Source organism: Cryptomeria japonica, chromosome 5, assembly GCF_030272615.1.
Source record: "Cryptomeria japonica chromosome 5, Sugi_1.0, whole genome shotgun sequence".
In the NCBI taxonomy this organism is placed as follows: Eukaryota; Viridiplantae; Streptophyta; class Pinopsida; order Cupressales; family Cupressaceae; genus Cryptomeria; species Cryptomeria japonica.
The window spans coordinates 925,722,420-925,740,910 of NC_081409.1; the positions used below are offsets into that span (position 1 = coordinate 925,722,420).

Below are 18,491 nucleotides of genomic sequence, written 5' to 3' on the forward strand. Positions count from 1 at the left end.
AACTATGTAAATCTGAAACAATGGGAATAAGCAATATAACCATCATGAACCAAATCATGAAAAACATCTCATGCAGCAATAGAACCATCAAGAAAACCATCTCATGTAGCAATAGAACCATCATAAACCATCTCATGCAGCAATAGAACTATCATAAACCATCTCATGTAGCAATAGAACCATCATAAACCATCTCATGCAGCAGTAGAACCATCATAAAAGAACCAAGATAATAGAACCAAGATATTCTCCCCCTTTTTGTCAGCAAGGACAAAGAGGGCCTGGGTGGGAGCATGGTGAGAAGCTCCCCCATACTGAAGAAATTAAGTTGAAATAAAAGATTGAGAGTAAACTCCCAAACGATCACGCAACCACATGAATGTATCCTTTGGTAAAGCTTTGGTAAAAATGTCTGCAACTTGTGCCTGGGAGGACACATGAACAAGAATGATTTCATTTGCAGTCACTTGATCATGTAAAAACTGTAATTTAAGTGCAACATGTTTGGTACGGGAATGCATCACAGGATTTTTTGAAATTTGAATAGTACCGGTATTGTCACAGAATATAGTCATAGGTTTGGATATCACAACACCCAGATCTGCCAACTGATAAGACATCCAAAGCATTTGAGTACAGCAAGCTGTGGCAGCAATATACTCAGATTCAGCTGTGGACAGAGTGACACAGTCTTGCTTCTTGCTGTGCCAAGAAACCAGCCGGTCACCAAGGAAGAAAGCTGCACCACTAGTACTACGTTGATCATCAATACAACCTCCCCAGTCAGCATCAGTATACCCTATCAATGTAAAATCACCATGTTTTGGATACCATAAACCAAAATCCAGAGTACCTTGGATGTATTTAAAAATTCTTGTTACTGCATTTAAATGAGATTGTCTAGGAGCAGATTGATAGCGTGAGACCAAACAAACCGCTTGCATTAAATCAGGTCTAGAAGCAGTGAGATAGAGCAAGCTTCCTACCATAGACCGATATTTACTTTGATCAACAAGTGGAGAATCATCAACCTTAACCAACTTACACCCAGTTTCCATAGGTGTACCAACATGAGTACACTGGTCCATCTGAAATCTTTTTAACATCTCTTTTGCATATTTAGTTTGTGAAATAAAAAGTCCATGTTCTAGTTGTGATACTTGGATACCCAAGAAAAAGGATAAAGGTCCCAGCATTGACATTTCAAATTCAGATTCCATAATGGTTGAAAAACTCTGTGATAATTCATCATTTGTAGATCCAAATATGATATCATCTACGTAGATTTCAATAGCTAGAAGATCATTGCTAACAACTTTAGTATATAATGTACTGTCAACATTGCCTTTAGTGAAACCTTTAGAAATCAAATATGAATCAAGTCTAGAGTACCAAGCACGTGGTGCTTGTTTCAGACCATAAAGTGCTTTCTTTAATTTGTAAACATGATCTGTATAATCAGAAGATTCAAAACCTTCTGGTTGCTCCATATAAACCTCTTCTTCTAGATATCCATTCAGAAATGCAGTTTTAACATCCATCTGGTACACTATAAATTCTTTAAATGAGGCATAAGCAAGAAACATTCTAATGGATTCTAAACGAGCTACAGGAGCAAACGTTTCCCCAAAATCTATCCCTTCTTGTTGAGCATACCCTTTGCACACAAATCTAGCTTTGTTTCTAATAACTTTTCCTGATTCATCTAACTTATTTCTGAAAATCCATTTTCCTCCAATTACATTTTTGTCATCTGGACGAGGAACAAGTTCCCATGTTTTATTTTTCTCAATTTGATTAATTTCATCTTTCATTGCATTTAACCAGGATTGATCATTTAGGGCTTCAGAAACATTTTGTGGTTCAAAATCTGTTAAAAGACAAAAGTGCTCAGCCATCTGAGCTTGTTCTATTTGTTTTACCTTTCTACGAGTTATTATACCGACATCTTTATCACCAATCACAAGTGTTTCAGGATGTTGTTTAGCAATTATCTTGGAAGGTGTTTTCTGAGGTATGTCTTCCTTAAAGTTAGGAACTTCCTCTTGGTTACTTGAGCTAGTTTCATCTTCTTTGGTCATCACTGGTTCCTTTGATGTTGAGGCATTACCAACTTCTAAATTAGATTCCTCATCATCATCTTGAATCTGATTTTTCATCACATTTTGATTTTCATTGAAAACTACATTAATAGATTCAACAATTTTATTCAAGCGTTTATTAAAACACTTGTATGCTTTGCTGTTTGAAGAATAACCTAAGAAAATTCCTTCATCAGATTTAGCATGAAAGCTATCAAGATTTTCAAAATCATTCTTGATAAAACACTGACAACCAAAGATTCTAAAATGCTTGACAGATGCTATTGTTCCATACCATAGTTCATAAGGAGTGTAAGTTGTTCTTATTCTGATTTGTACTCTGTTTAAAATATATACAGCTATATGAACAACTTCTTTCCAATATTTATTAGACAGATTAGATTCATTAAGGATAGTTCTTGCCATTTCTTTTACAGTTTTGTTTTTTCTTTCAACTACCCCATTTTGTTGGGGAGTCCGAGCAGCAGAATACTGTCTTTTAATCCCATGATTTTCGCAATACTCAACAAAATCTTGAGAAGTGAACTCACCTCCCTTATCTGATCTTAAGCATTTTAGTTTCAAATCAGACTCTTTTTAAACCATTTTTCTAAATATTTTAAACCTAACAAAAGCCTCTGACTTATGCTTGAGAAAAGTTACCCATACCATTCTGGTGTAGTCATCTACGAACAACATAAAATATTTTTCACCATTCAGTGACTGTGTTTTCGTAGGACCACACAAATCTATGTGAACTAATTCTAGTGGCCTTGAGGATAGAAACTCCTTAGATTTGAAAGATGACTTAGTTTGTTTGCCTTTTACACATTCACTGCAAACAAAGTTTGTAGGTCTATTGATCAGAGGTAGACCTCAAACATTTTTATTTTTGCTGATTCTGACCATATTATCGAAATTAACATGACCAAATCTCCTATGCCATAACCAATTTTCATCTATACAACTCATAAGACACATGCCTGCACTTTATTCTTGATATTTGGAGTCTGACAAATGATACAAATTACCATGTGTTCTGAAACCATTTGCAATTATTTTCCCTGACTTTTCTTTAATCACACATCCGTAAGAATTAAACACAACTTGACGACCACTATCACAAATCTGACTAATGCTTAGCAAGTTATACTTTAATCCTTCAACATAATAGACATCATTTATAGGAGTGTCTTTGTTTATCATGACTGTTCCCATTCTAGTAATGTATAGACCTGTATTATCACCAAATTTAACAAAACCTCCTGGATGACTTTCTAAGGCTGAAAACTTGTTTTTGTCTCCTGTCATATGATGAGAACATCTGCTATCCAAAACCCAAATAGAAGAATTGGTAGATATTAGAGCTGTTTGAACAAGCATAGATTGTTCAAGTTTTGGTCTCCACATTTTTGCAGGTTTTTGTAACTTTTTACAGTACTTAGAAGTGTGACCATATTGATAACATGTAAAACATCTTATGTCTCTGACAAAACCAAAAGACTGTTTATGACCAAAAATAGAAGCTCTAGCAAATCTGCAAGTATTTACTTTGTGCCCAAACAGATTACAAAAACGACAATAGCCATGGAAAAATCTGTTATTTGCAAACTGATTTTTATTTGCTATTACAAAATTCTGCTATGACGTTTCTCCTTTTTCAGTAGAATGTTGTTGTTTTTCAAGAGTGTATACTTGTTTTTGTAGAGTACTAATTTCTTGTTCTTTTCTTTCAATAAGACTTCTCTGAGTTTCAATAACCTTGTTTGCATTTACTATATCAAGTTGTAAGATTTGATTGGAATCTTCATAAGAAATTACAAGTTTCTTAAATCTTTTTACTTCTTGAAGAGCACAAAGAAGTTCTTCTTCGAGATTTACATCTTCTATTTCAACTTCAGAATCTGATTCAGATTTTACTGCAACTGGGTTTTCAAATTCAACTTTGGTCATGAATAGTGTTTCACAACCATCAACATTTGACTCATCAGATTCGTTTTCAGTCTCTTCTTTTGACATAAGACTCTTCTTTTTAAAATTGTTCAACCTTTTATTAGGATTCCAAGGTTTTTTAAATGATTTTTCAGATTTATCCTCATCTTTACTTAGATCTAAATACGGACATTTTGTTGCAAAGTGACCGGTTTTACCACAGCCAAAACATTTAAACTTTCCTTGAAACTTCTTCCTAAGTTTCCTAACCAATAAAGTTTCAAAAACATCAGATAATTCAGACTCACTCTCTTCCTATTTCTCAATTTTAAAAGCTATTTCCTTAGAGGTAGAAGGGGTATTACCAATTCTCATCTCGTAAGCAGTAAGAGTACTTTGAAGCTGATGCACAGTCATTTTAGAGAAATTTTTCTTCTCTTCAAGGGCAGATATTTTAGTTTCAAATTTTGGTAGTAATGTTCTAATTACTTTTGCAGCCACATCATGTTCATCAATTTCTTCACCAAGACCTTTTCGAGCATTTGCAACTTCATCAATAGGAAGAAAATAACTTGCCACTGTCTCATCATTATTCATTTTCAAATCATCAAACTGAGTTTTTAACGTAATCAATTTTGATTCTTTAACCTTTTCATTACCTTGATAAATAGATTCAAGATTTTTCCATACCTCATTAGCTGATTTGAAGTACATTACTTTAACAAATACTTCTTTTGATAACCCACAAAGAATTGCAAAGCGAGCTCTCTTATCTAGTTCATATTTCGTCCTTTCATCTGCATCAGTAGGTACAATAGATGGTACATCATACTTGTTAGAAACAACTTCCCACTTTCTGACATCCAGAGAATGAATAAATGCTTCCATTCTAACTTGCCAAAAAATGTAATCTGTGCCATCAAATAAAGGAGCTCTAGTGAGCGAGGCACCTTCAGCTTGTGACATGATAACTTCCAAAATAACCAAGATCAATCCTAGGACAAACCTATGACGACCCTATGCTCTGATACCAATTGTTGGAAGTAACGAGTACTCTGAGAGGGGGAGGGGGTGAATCAGAGTACGCTAAATCATTAAACTTAAAAGAACAGTTCTAAGATGGCCACAAAAAACTGAAAACTAAGAGTCCATTTGAAAAGCTTGCATCAACATGTGACTGTGAAAGAAACTTAAGGAAACATGAAATTAGTGTATCAGAGAACTAAACATAATTGACAAACCAACACAATGACATAGTTTTTTTGTGCTGAGTGAAAACCCTCGAAATCCAACTAGATTTCATCATAGGGAAAAAAACACTCCAATCATTTTATTAATTTTAACCACCAACCAATACATCTAATTTAGCAGCCCTGCTGCAAGGAGCTTCAACCCCTACCCTTTTCAATAGTTTCTGAGTGGATTCATGATGACATATGTCAATCTATTCTGAAATTGTTGTATCATGAACCTTTATTACAACACAAAAGTATGATATTCAGTGAGTTTGCCTACAACAGAGTTCTCAAAATATACTTTTCTTTTCTTTCCCTCAAAAACAATACACACCCGCTTCTCCTACATTTACATATATATATATATATATATCCCTAACTTTTGAAAGAGACACATACATGTAAATGCACTCGAAACAGAATCAGACAGTTACCAAAAACTGATTTTGATTTCATTTTATAGACCACAACCCATGTAGGGTTTTTAATTAAATATTCACTTCTCAATAACGCTTATCCAACTGATAAGATCTTCTAAAGAAACCCTCGTATAGGGTAACCAACTGAATAGTCATTAAAACTGGTTTAGTAAATCTCGAAAATGATTTCCGAAAAATCCTGTAAAAACCCTTGATATAATCATAGTAACAAACCCATAAAGGGTTAACAAGAATCTTCAACATAATTTCACTAATTACCTTTGAAACTGTAACAAACCCTTAACGATTTGATAAACAATAAAAAATAGTTACTAAACTTTACAATGCCGGAAGATAAGGGAAGAACAAATAGTTATCTGCAACTAAACCAAAGAAGAAAAACACTTGCCTCATATTTCCTTTCGACATTCATCATTTTTCTTCAAAAAAAAAACTTATAGTGCATACCTGTGAGTAAACGAACGGTAAGATTACCAGCAGCGAGTATGGTCAGAGATCTAACCGAAGCAGTATGCATTTTGTTTAGGAAGCCCATCAATGCCCAGAGAAAGAACGGGAGCAAGAAATAGAAGAAACCCAAAAACATTCTCCCTATTTCAAATCACAGAGCAAGTGCAGCTGAGAGTGATAAAAACAACACTGGCTTCAATGAACTGGTGCTTTCGAAATATCCCAAAACAAAATAAATTCCTTTTTGACATCCGGAAGAAGCTCATAATGCTAGCCACGTGAGTAAACTGACTCAAGGCAAACTCAACCATAATGCAAACGTGAGTTAAAGACCGAAGTGATTAACATGGCGTGGAAAATAAGAAACCCATAAGCTATCATTGAATATGCCTTGTCATCAAGGACAAAATAGAAAAGTCAACAAAAGGTTGTCAGAGGAAATATAGGTATCTTAACATACCTCCATTGGGGTGTGACTAGAGGAGAGATGCTTGAGGGTTCATAGGACAATAGTGTGCTGATTCATAGTCTAGTGGATGTTTGGCACTGGAGAGGGTGTTAGTGTGAGTGTGCTATCATGAATTTGGAGCATGACATGTGTTAGCTTCAGTTTTATTATTTTATAGAATATAATTCAATTATATGTAATATAATTCAGTGTGTTTTCATATTCAAATTCATATTCTTAAGAGTCTATTATAAGTTTGTTGCACTTTTCTAAGTCATATATTATAATCAACTTCAATGAATAAAATATATAATTTAATTTTAATATAGTTTTCTTTATATTATTGTTATTTTTCAAAATTTTATGAGTCCCTAATGCTATTGACTTTCATTCTTCTTTGTAATTTTCAATTGGTTGGGGTTAGTAAACATATTTGTGACAAATGAGTTACAAATGAAAAGGTTTGGCATTAGACTTTCATGAGTGACCATAAATACAATTTTAAGTTGTGCTTGTGAATCATGATAGTCATGTTGATCATGAGATTATAGTTGATCCAGCTTTTAAAATCATTATAATATTTGTAATTAATTTTCCCACTTTAATTCTAAAGGTTAAACGATTGGTACTACTACTATTTTTCATTAATTTATGAGTCCATAATACTTTTGGTTGTCATATCTTTTTGTACTTAAGATATGCATATTTTATGCTTCAATCAAAGATGATTAACTTTGGCATCATATTTCTCAAGTGTCTATAAGTAGAATTGTAAATTGTTCTCTTAAATTTTATAGTCAATGTCAATCATGAGACTATAGTTAGTCTAGATTTGAAAATAATTATAATATTTGTACCTAATTTGATCGCTATGATTATTAAGATTAAACAATTGGAAGAATAAAAGACATATTCATCCTCTCCAAGTAGCATAGTAAGTCTTTGTAGTGATTAAAAAAAAGGCATGGAAAGCCTTACTTGTAAATATTGACAATTGAATTAGGGTCATTTATATTTTCCCTTTTGTTAAATATGAGTTATTACATTTTGAAGATCATGAACTCTAATAAACAAAGGCTACTGTGCAATAGGAGTTCCTATCAAATGCAAGTATATAACCTAATCAAAGTTACATATCTATATGACTCAAATTTTTAAATTATTAGCTACATTTTCTTCCACAACACATTACAATGGCTTTGTTTAACATACTAAAATAAGAAGGAATTCATTATGAATATATAAAATGATTAACTTAGAAATTGATTATATTGAATACATTTGTTGCTAACTATGTGATGTCCTCTTCATTTTTAATGTTGATCTTTTGAAGATTACCTTGTCATTTATTAGAGTTGAAATCTATAGCGGTTTTATTGTACTCATACTACAACATTCTTAGGGACACCAATCACTACAATTGTTGATGATCATATTTTTGAATATAGCACCAAACAAATCTACTCAATGTAATCAATATCCTAAGGTAATCGTCTTCATACATCATAAGAACATTTTGTATGAAAAAAACATCTTGCATAGATTGCGAGTTTAAATTATAAGTTGCATTTGTTCATATTTATTTTCTACCATATTTTAGGATCAACTTAGATCTATTCTAAATAGTTACTCCTAACAAAGACAATGTTTGTTTCTTCCAACTTTTTCCCATCCTCCAATATATTACTCAAAGCATATCTTGCTATCGGCATAACCATTGCACCTTGTTGAGGTGCAAGTGCTAGTTTTAATATAATGGGAGTTGGGCCTTCCAACTATTTAATTACAAAAAAAATAGAAAAAAAAATTGACGTATATTTAAATGTAAAACTGAAGAAAACATTGTGTTTATATATATATATATATATATATATATATAATTCTTAATAGTTCTTTTTGTTTCACAGTTATATTTCAATTATTGCTCTAACAATAATACATATAAATTATGGTGCTTTTGAGTTTGTGGTAGCGATATATATATTTGTATATCTACATACATGCATACAGACATTTTTATATGTATATATATGCACGTATGCACATGTATGTATGGATGGATGGATGGATGTGTGTGTATATAGATGAATGGATGCAAATATATGTGTACAGAAATACACACATGTGTGATGAGAAAGAATAAAAGATGAATAAAGCATAATATTTTGTAGTAAGTGTTATGTAATATGTATTTTTTGAAATTTAATATTGTTTGATTCTATATATTGTAATTTTTTTTTGCTCAATAAAAGGCCTAAGCTAGAGTATCTATTACATATTAAAAAAAACAACCATCACAGAGTTTTAGGAAGAAACAGATGTATCAGGGGAGCTTGCTAGGTAATACTTCCATGGAAGTTGAAAGTATAAGAAATATAAGCAAAGCCATTCCAAACCAGATTCTATCAAAATCATAATTGATATAGGCAAAAAAAAAATAAAGCACAAAGGCAAACAAAAAAGAGGACAAGTTTACTATGGGCAAAAAAAAATAGATTTTCCTTGCCTCAATCAACATTGGAGATTCTCAGACCCTAAATATCTATAAATGTTCTCTATTGAACACTTTCAATGGCCTCTAACAGTTCCTCCATCTATTCTAGACTCCGTTTCTCCTCATCATCAATCAAATATTGGCTCCCCAAACCATCCAGTGTTCATCATTTTTGTATTTCCAAACCCATGCTTCAAATTCTTTCACATCACCCCTATAGCTCACTCTACCCAACCCTTCTCGGTGAGCCCCATCAATCTCTTTATGAAGGGCCGATCCCCTTTTAATTTGGAATTCCCTTGCATCTAAACTTTGTTGATTCCATATAGTGAGAATTGAAAGTTGCAGCACCTCTCTTATTCGATTTTTAATAACAAAATACTGTCCTAGAAGTGAAATAGTGAGTCCTTCACCCACCGAGAGAGAAACTCATCCAAATCACCTAAAAAGGTGTCCTTGAAGATGCGATTGAAAAAAACCTTTTCTACCACCTTCTTTTCACCCATGGTTAATGATGTGGCTAGAAACATTGATGAAACATCTGTGTTGACACGATATCTATGATCTGCATGGAGATAGCTTTCATTGTATACATAAATAATCTATGGAAATAATTAATTACCTCACCCAGTCTCTTCTAAGTTATTTATCCTAGGAAAGTCATTTTCCCTTTCCTAGCCACTAGTCTAATAGAGAATCCATGGAGACAGAAAGGACTACTAGTAGTGACCAGAGGAGAAATTTGGAGAGAAATTCTTGTGAAAAATGAAGGAGAAGGATATGAATGTCAGACATTCCCAAAAAAATATTCTTGATGGAACCCATATTTTGCAAACTTCTTAAACCCATATTTTGCAAACTGCTTAAGAGAATTTTGTCATTAATGCTATCAATAACTCGACACACTACAATATCCTTCCAAATCTCTGGTTTAATCAACCATATCTAGCTTTTCCTTAAAAAACAACTCTCAAACCAAACACCACCATCAAAAGAAATAAAAAGAAACATACCAACCAATCTACGTTTATGGAACTGAACGTAGTACCGCAGTCACCAATTTCATACATCAAAATTAATAGCCCGTCTCCATCATCTACCATCCATCCTCTTCCAGTCAATCCTACTCAAACTCAATACACGTCGATCATGCCATGGTGGATATAAATGTATATTAAAAAATCCACCTCAATTAGTGACTAAACTACATCTTTGCCAAAGGGTACTATCTTTAACTATAGTTGCATCAACCCAGAAATCTAACGTCACCTGCAGAGAGTTTTGCCACCACACTCAAATTAAAATTCAAATTATCATATCTTAATAGCTATTTCCAACCTATTTCTTTAACCATTAATTCTTCCTCCTTTTATTTTCTTTCTCTAAATATCCTTACTAACTCAATTTTGGGTTAATTTAAATTTTAATTATTCACTTTATAGATTTGTTTCAAACCTTCAACTTCTTTATTGGCCAAGATGTCTACTTCCTTATTTCCTTCATGATATATGTGATTAATAGTGTATGCTTCAAAGTGTTTTAGCAAAGCTAAAACTGTCTCTAACAAAGCTTCCAATTTCTAATTGAATATGGATATTGACCTCACATTATTAGTCACTAAATATGGAGCAAGATTTTTTTAAGGGGATTTTAAGTCTTCTAGATAATGGTGACATTCGAGACATTGAAGGCATGTATTTGAAAGACTCTACCAATACATGTTCTAATTATGAAGAATATGTAACAAGACTAGATGTGGTAAGCTTCGAGGGCCTCTACCTAATCACAGGAATGGTATCATCTTTGGCTTTAATCATATTCACTTTTCAAGCCCTATACAATTACACCAAAGGTGCCATGCTTTCAAGACAAGAGATTAGCATATGGGAATATATCAAATCTTTTGCAAAGTATTTATATCATGAATACATTTCATCCTAAGTTTATACATTAGAAATGTAAATAAAAAACAATTACATTTCCCATCAAATGCTCCGATGAATATCATCAATAGATATCTGTAGTGTGGATGACATAACCAAAAAGTTGTGATTCCAACATCCTTGTTGGAAATCCACAAATAATAAAAATAACAGCATCTAGCCAAATACAAAAGTAAATGAGAAACAATGGATATGAACTACTTGTGAGACATGCACATTAATTTAGGTGAAAACTTATATAAATTATATTCTTACAATAGAATTGTGGACATCTATTTGACTAACTTTTCATACTTTATGTCCAATTTTATTTGAAAATTTTCAAAACAATTAATTAATAAATTTATTTTACAAAATTATAATCTTTATATAAGCAATAAACTTTGAATTATATTCTAAAGATTTTTTTATTTTTATTTTTCCCTCAAACAACCTTACTCTATAATTGTTTGGGACTAGTATATTGGGGGATTTTATCATAGTTCATACTTCTGTTAAACTTCTTGGACTCAGTTTAACCTTGAACTTTTATTAACCGATAGGCTATATCTGTTGAGAAAGCCCACCGGAACACATCATGTTTCACGCCAGTTTCCGGTGGCCAAAAATTTCCTTTTTCCATTTGCTTAATTTATCCGTCTCTGTATCTGAGGCATGTCAGTAGAAATGACTCAAATATACTATTGCTATCAAGTTGTGAGCAGACCTGCTGCCTACCTACTATTAATGTTCATGAGCTGCTACCATTAACGCCCAACTCGCTTAAATTTCTTGCTTGTTTCAGCCATTAGCTAAAATGGACGCATAAATGTGCTTTTATAGGCCGATCAACCTGCCTTAGGATGCAAAAATATTGTGAACTTTAACTGGACTCTGAAACCCCTTTCTAAGTGAGCAAGATGTCTTCTCGGAATTTCGTTTTAGCCAACACACTCCAAGCCTATGCCAAATTAAGAGCTTTGGAATAGGGTATGGAAATCCATTAACGCATAATGGAGAGCAGATTTTTGTTAGATGATATAGTTGGAATTGCCCTGGTACATATGCTAATATGGAAGCATATACAAGGTGCGTTGTCTCATGGATTGAAATGGTGGCAGGATATCCATATAATGGTGTTCACAAGGCTTTAAGACTTTTCAAAGAAATGCCTCAAATAAATGTCGTATCATGAAATGTGATGACTGTAGGATGCTCACAAAATGGGTTTGTTGAAAAGGCCTTTGAAACTCTTAAGAAAATGCAATTGGCAGGTGTGACAACAGTCTCCATAACCTTTGCAGTATTCTATCAGCTTGCGGCAAAGTGGGATCTCTGGAACAGGGAATGAACATCCATCAAAGAATATTAGAAAGTAAATTTTCATCTGATGTTGTAGTTACAAATGCATCGATAGATATGTATGCAAAATGTGGAAGCATACAAAAGGCATATGAATTGTTTCACATAATGACTGATGATAATGTAGTCTCGTGGAATACCATTACTATAGGATATACATAGAATGGATCTGTTGAAAAGGATTTATAAACTTTCAAGCAAATGCGATTGGCAGGCATGAAATCAAATTCTACAACGTTTGCCGACATCTGTTCTGCCTGTGCCAAAATGACAGCTTTGGAGCAGGGTATGGACATCCATCAAAGCATAAAGGATAGAGAAAAAATATTATATGTTGTAGTTGCAACTGCCTTGGTAGACGTATGCAAAATGTGGAAGCATCCTCCCTGCCTGCGTCAAAATGGGAGCTTTGGAACAGGGTATGGACAAAGGATAGATGGATTTTGTCAGATATAGTCGCCATGGTTGACATGTATGAAAAATGTAGAAGTATATAAAAGGCATGTAAACTGTTTGACAAAATGCTTCAAACATATCTATTCATTTTTCTCACCAATTCTTCTTCTTTATTTTTACATTTTTTTAAGATGCTGAAGAATGGAGAATATATGTGAATAATGTGCATTTGAAAAAAAAATATATGCTAAAAATTATCAAAGATAAAGAATATATGTGAATAATGTACATCGACGAGACGTTCAAACTGACATGATTGATTATTTGGGAAGTTTAATGCCCTCTCAAGGAGCCCACAGCTATGTGATGGTAGCTCTTCTCCCTCCTAGTTGACCGTCTGCACTTTTTTTTCATGAAAGAATCCCATTCTTTCTAAGTGCATCTTAATTTTATTTGAAAGCATCAGTATCTGTTGTTTGTATTAGTTATATAATCATATTTGAAATCCAGTTTAAGTAATGTAAGTGTGAAATGTGGGTGTGTTTGCATGTGCAACATAATGAGGAGGAGAAAACAACATAGTTTTGCAAGGTGGAGCTTATATTTGAAAATTTTGATGCTTTGATTAGTTGAACTGGTTGTATGAAGATGAATAAATTATTCAAATAATTTGTTAGATCTGTTGCGATTATCAAAGTACATATATAAAAGGTTGTCACAGGAAATATAGGTATCTCAACATACTTCCATTGGGGTGTGATTGGAGGAGAGATGCTTGAGGGTTCAAAGGACAATAGTGTGCTCATTCATAGTTTAGTGGATGTTTGACATTAGAGAGGGTTTTAGTGTGAGTGTGCTATCATGAATTTGGAGCATTACATGTTTTAGCTTCAGTTTTATTATTTTATAAAGTATAATTCTTTTCATATTCTCAAGAGTCTATTATAAGTTTGTTGCACTTCTTTGAAGTCATATGTTATAATCTACTTCAATGAATAAAATATATAATTTAATTTTTATATAGTTTTCTTTGTACTATTGCTATTTTTCATAATTTTATGAGTCCCTAATGCTATTGATTGTCATTCATCTGTGTAATTTTCAATTGGTTGGGGTTAGTAAACATATTTTTGACAATTGAGTTAAAGATGATAAGGTTTGGCATTAGACTTTCATGAGTGACTATAAATACTATTTTATGTTGTGCTTGTGAATCATGATAGTCATGTTGATCATGAGATTATTGTTGATCCATGTTTTAAAATCATTATAATATTTGCAATTAATTTTCCCACTTTAATTCTAAAGGTTAAACGAATGGTACTACTGCTATTTTTCATAATTTTATGAGTCCATTATACTTTTGGTTCATACCTTTTATGTACTTAAAATATACATATATTATGCTTGAATCAAAGATGATAAAATTTGGCATCATATTTCTCTAGTGGCTATAAGTAGAATTGTAAATTGTTCTCTTAAATTTTATGGTCAACAATGATCATGTGATTACGGTTAGTCTAGATTTGAAAATCATTATAGTATTTGTACCTAATTTGATCGCTATGATTTTTAAGATTAAACAATTGGAAGAATAAAATACCTATTCATCCTCTCAAAGTAGCATAGTAAGTCTTTGTAGTGATTTAGGAAAAAAGGCAAGGAAACCCTTGTAAATATTGACAATTGAATTGGGGTCATTTATATTTTCCCTATTGTTAAATATGAGTTATTACATTTTGAAGATCATGAACTCTAATAAACAAAGGCTACTATGCAACAAGAGTTCCTATCAAATGCAAGTATACAACCTAATCAAAGTTACATACCTATATGATTCAAATTGTTAAATTGTTAACTAAATTTGTTTCCACAACACATTACAATGGCTTTATTTAATACACTAAAATAAGAAGGAATTCATTATGGATATATAAAATGATTAACTTAGAAATTGATTACTATTGAATACATTTGCTGCTAACTATGAGATGTCTTCTTCATATTTTATGTTGATCTTTTGAAGATGACCTTATCATTTATTAGAGGTGAAACCAGTAGCGGTTTAATTGTACTCATACTACAACATTCTTAGGGACACCAATCACTACAATTGTTGATGATCATATTTTTGAATATAGCACAAAAGAAATCTACTCAATGTAATCAATATCCTAAGTTAATCGTCTTCATACATTATAAGGACATTTTGTATTATAAAAATGTCTTGCATATCTTGCGAGTTTAAATTATAAGTTGCATCCATTCATATTCATTTTCTACCATATTTTAGGATCAACTGAGATATATTCTAAATAATTACTCCTAACAAAGACAATGTTTGTTTCTTCCAACTATTCCCTATCCTCCAATATATTACTCAAAGGATATCTTCCTATCGACGTAACCATTGCACCTTGCTGAGGTGCAAGTTCTAGTTTTAATACAATGGGAGTTGGGCCTTCCAACTATTTAATTACAAGAAAAAAGAAAAAAACATTGATGTATATTTAAATGTAAAACAAAAGAAAAAATTGTGTTTATATATATATATAATTCTTAATAGCTCTTTGTCTTTCACAATTCTATTTCAATTATCATGCTAACAAAAATACATATAAATTGTGGTGTTTTGAGTTTGTGGTAGGAATATATATGTTTGTATATCTACATATGTGTGCACACACATTTTTACATGTATATATATGTACGTATGCACATTTATGGATGGATGGATGTGTGTATATATAGATGGATGGATGCAAATGTATGTGTACATAAATACGTACATGTGTGATGAGAAAGAATAAAATATGAATAAGACATAATATTTTGTAGTAAGTGTTATGTAATATGTATTTTTTAAAACTTTATATTGTTTGATTCTATATATTGTAAATTGTTTTTGGCTCAATAAAAGGCCAAAGCTAGAGTATCTATTAGATATTTAAAAAAACAACCATCATAGAGTTTTAGGAAGAAACAAATGAAATAGGGGATCTTTCTAGTTAATACTTCTATGGAAGTTTAAAGAATAAGACATATAAGCAAAGCCATTCCGAACTAGATTCTATCAAAATCATAATTGATATAGGCAAACCAAAAAAAAGAACAAAGGCAAACAAAAAAGAGGACAAGTTTACTATGGGAAAAGAAATTTTTTTTTTTTCCTTGCCTCAACCCACATTGGAGAGTCTCAAACCCTAAATATCTATAAATTATCTTTATTGAACACTTTCAATGGCCTCTCACAGTTCCTCCATCTATTCTAGACTTAGTTTCTCCTCATCATCAATCAAATATGAGCTCCCCAAACCATCGAGTGTTCATCATATTTGTATTTCACAACCCATGCTTCATCTTCTTTCACATCATCCCCTATAGCTCTCTTTACCCAACCCTTCTTGGTGAGCCCCATCAATCTCTTTAGGAAGGTCTATCCCCTTTTAATTTGGAATTCCCTTGCATCTAAACTCTATTGATTCCATATAGTGAGAATTGGAAGCCATGGCACCTCTCTTATACGAGTTTTGAAAAACAAAATATTGTGCTAGAAGTGAAATAGTAATTCCTTCACCCACTGAGAGAGAAACTCTATCCAGATCACCTAAAAAGGTGTCCTTGAAGATGTGATGGAAAAAATCCTTTTCTACAACCTTCATTTCACCCATGGTTAATGATGTGGCTAGAAACATTGCTGAAACATCCATGTTGACATGATATATGTGATCTAAATGGAAATAGATTTCACTGCATGCATAAATAATCTATGAAAATAATTAATTACCTCACCCAGTCACTTCTAAGTTATTTCTTCTAGGAAAGTCATTTTCCACTTCCTAGCCACTTGTCTAATTAGAGAATCAATGGAGACAAAAAGGACTACTTGTAGTGACCAGTGGGGAAACTTGGAGAGAAATGCCTACAAAAAGTGAAGGAGAAGGATATGAATGTCAAACATTCCAAAAAAACATGCTTGATGAAACCGGTATTTTGGAAACTTCTTGAGAGAATTTTGTCACAGTGCTATCAATAACTCCACACACTACAATATCCTTTCAAATCTCCGGTTTAGTCAGCCATATCCAATTTTTCCTTAAAAAACAACTCTCAAACAAAACACCACCATCAAAAGAAATAAAAAAGAAACATACCAACAAATTTAGATTTATGGAGCTAAAAGTAGTATCGTAGGCTAAGAAGCTTTCACCAATTTCATACATTAAAATTAATAACATGTCTGTATCATCTACCACTCAAGCCCACTCAAACTCAATACACGTCAATCATGCCATGGTGGATATAAATGGATATTCAATAATCCACCTCAATTAGTGACTAAACTACATCTCTGTCAAAGGGTAATATCTTTAACTATAGTTGCATCAACCCAGAAATCTAATGTCACCCTCAGAGACTTTTGCTACCAGATTCAAATTTAAATTCAAATTATCATATCTTGATAGCTATTTCCAACCTTTTTCTTTAACCATTGATTCTTCCTCTTATTTTCTTTCTCTAAATATCCTTACTGACTAAATTTTGGGTTAATTTAAATTTTAATTATTCACTTTATAGACTTGTTTCAAACCTTCAACTTATTTATTGGCCAAGATGTCTACTTCTTTATTGCGTTCACGATATTTGCGATTAATAGTGTATGCTTCAAAGTATTTTAGCAAAGCTGAAATAGTCTCTAACAAAAATGTCAATTTCTAATTGAATATGGATCTTGACCTCATAGAATTAATCACGAAATTTGAATCCCATTCAATCTCTACTTTGTTAAAGTACATTTCTTTACATAAGAGAAGCCCAAGATTTAAAGTATTGAGCTCTGCAATATTGTTAGGATTCTCTTGCAGAGGACTAGATAACCATCAAATATTTTCTCCATGAACCTAATTCCTAATATTTTATTTATTGACATGTTCTTCATAAAAAATTAACTTAAGGTTTTAAAACGAGTTAATAGTAAATATTAATTTCAAGCAATTTTTGGACAATTCAAATTTTGTATGTCTTGTCAATTAACATAATGACTAATAATCTATTGTTGAATTTAAGGAATCTAACATGCATATTATTTAATCATTGCTCGTGGAGTTTGAACCTTTTGTGTAACCTTGCAAAATTATAAGCTATCTTGATAAGATTGATTTTCTACCAATTCTTTTTTTTTTAATTTGTCAAATTGTGGGGCACATTTGTAAAACCTATTGAATTACATGAAACTTATATTTCCTACTTTGGTGTTACAAATAATAAAAATTGAGCTTTGGCATAGTTTTGCACAAACTAAGCAATTGGATGAAAAGTCCAATCCTCCTTTTAAGTTTACTTTGATATTTTGACTTAAAAGGTTGCATGATCTATATTTAAATTCATGTTGAATCACTGAAAATCATAAATAATTTGATGTAATTTTTACACCTTTTAATAGTTCAATTAAGACTTGATTGCTAGATACTTGACGAGATGAATAATATTAAACTAGATCATTTCACTAATACATGGGGGCTCAATATTTTCCAACAACACAAGAAAAATATTTGCAAAAATGATTTAATAATTTTGTCAATCATTGATTACACTATTTCACTAATACATGAGGCACTTAAATTTATTCAATCATGTGGTCATACAACACATGAAAGTAAGAGAAAATATTAGGGACATTAATTAAAAAAATTGTTAACTTACAACAAATTTATTTTTCTTCTACTTCTAG

The 18,491-nt window shown here is 32.1% G+C and overlaps 1 protein-coding gene across 1 annotated transcript; it reads right to left on the reverse strand.

Annotated features, from left to right (window-relative positions):
- Nucleotides 1–323: 323 nt before the first annotated feature.
- LOC131876299 (uncharacterized mitochondrial protein AtMg00810-like) lies at nucleotides 324–1,490 on the reverse strand. The gene is made up of 2 exons (XM_059221221.1): nucleotides 591–1,490; nucleotides 324–482 (listed from the first exon to the last, which is right to left on the reverse strand). The coding sequence occupies exons 1-2, from the start codon at nucleotides 1,488–1,490 to the stop codon at nucleotides 324–326; spliced, it is 1,059 nt and encodes a 352-aa protein (XP_059077204.1).
- Between the last annotated feature and the right edge of the window lie 17,001 nt (nucleotides 1,491–18,491).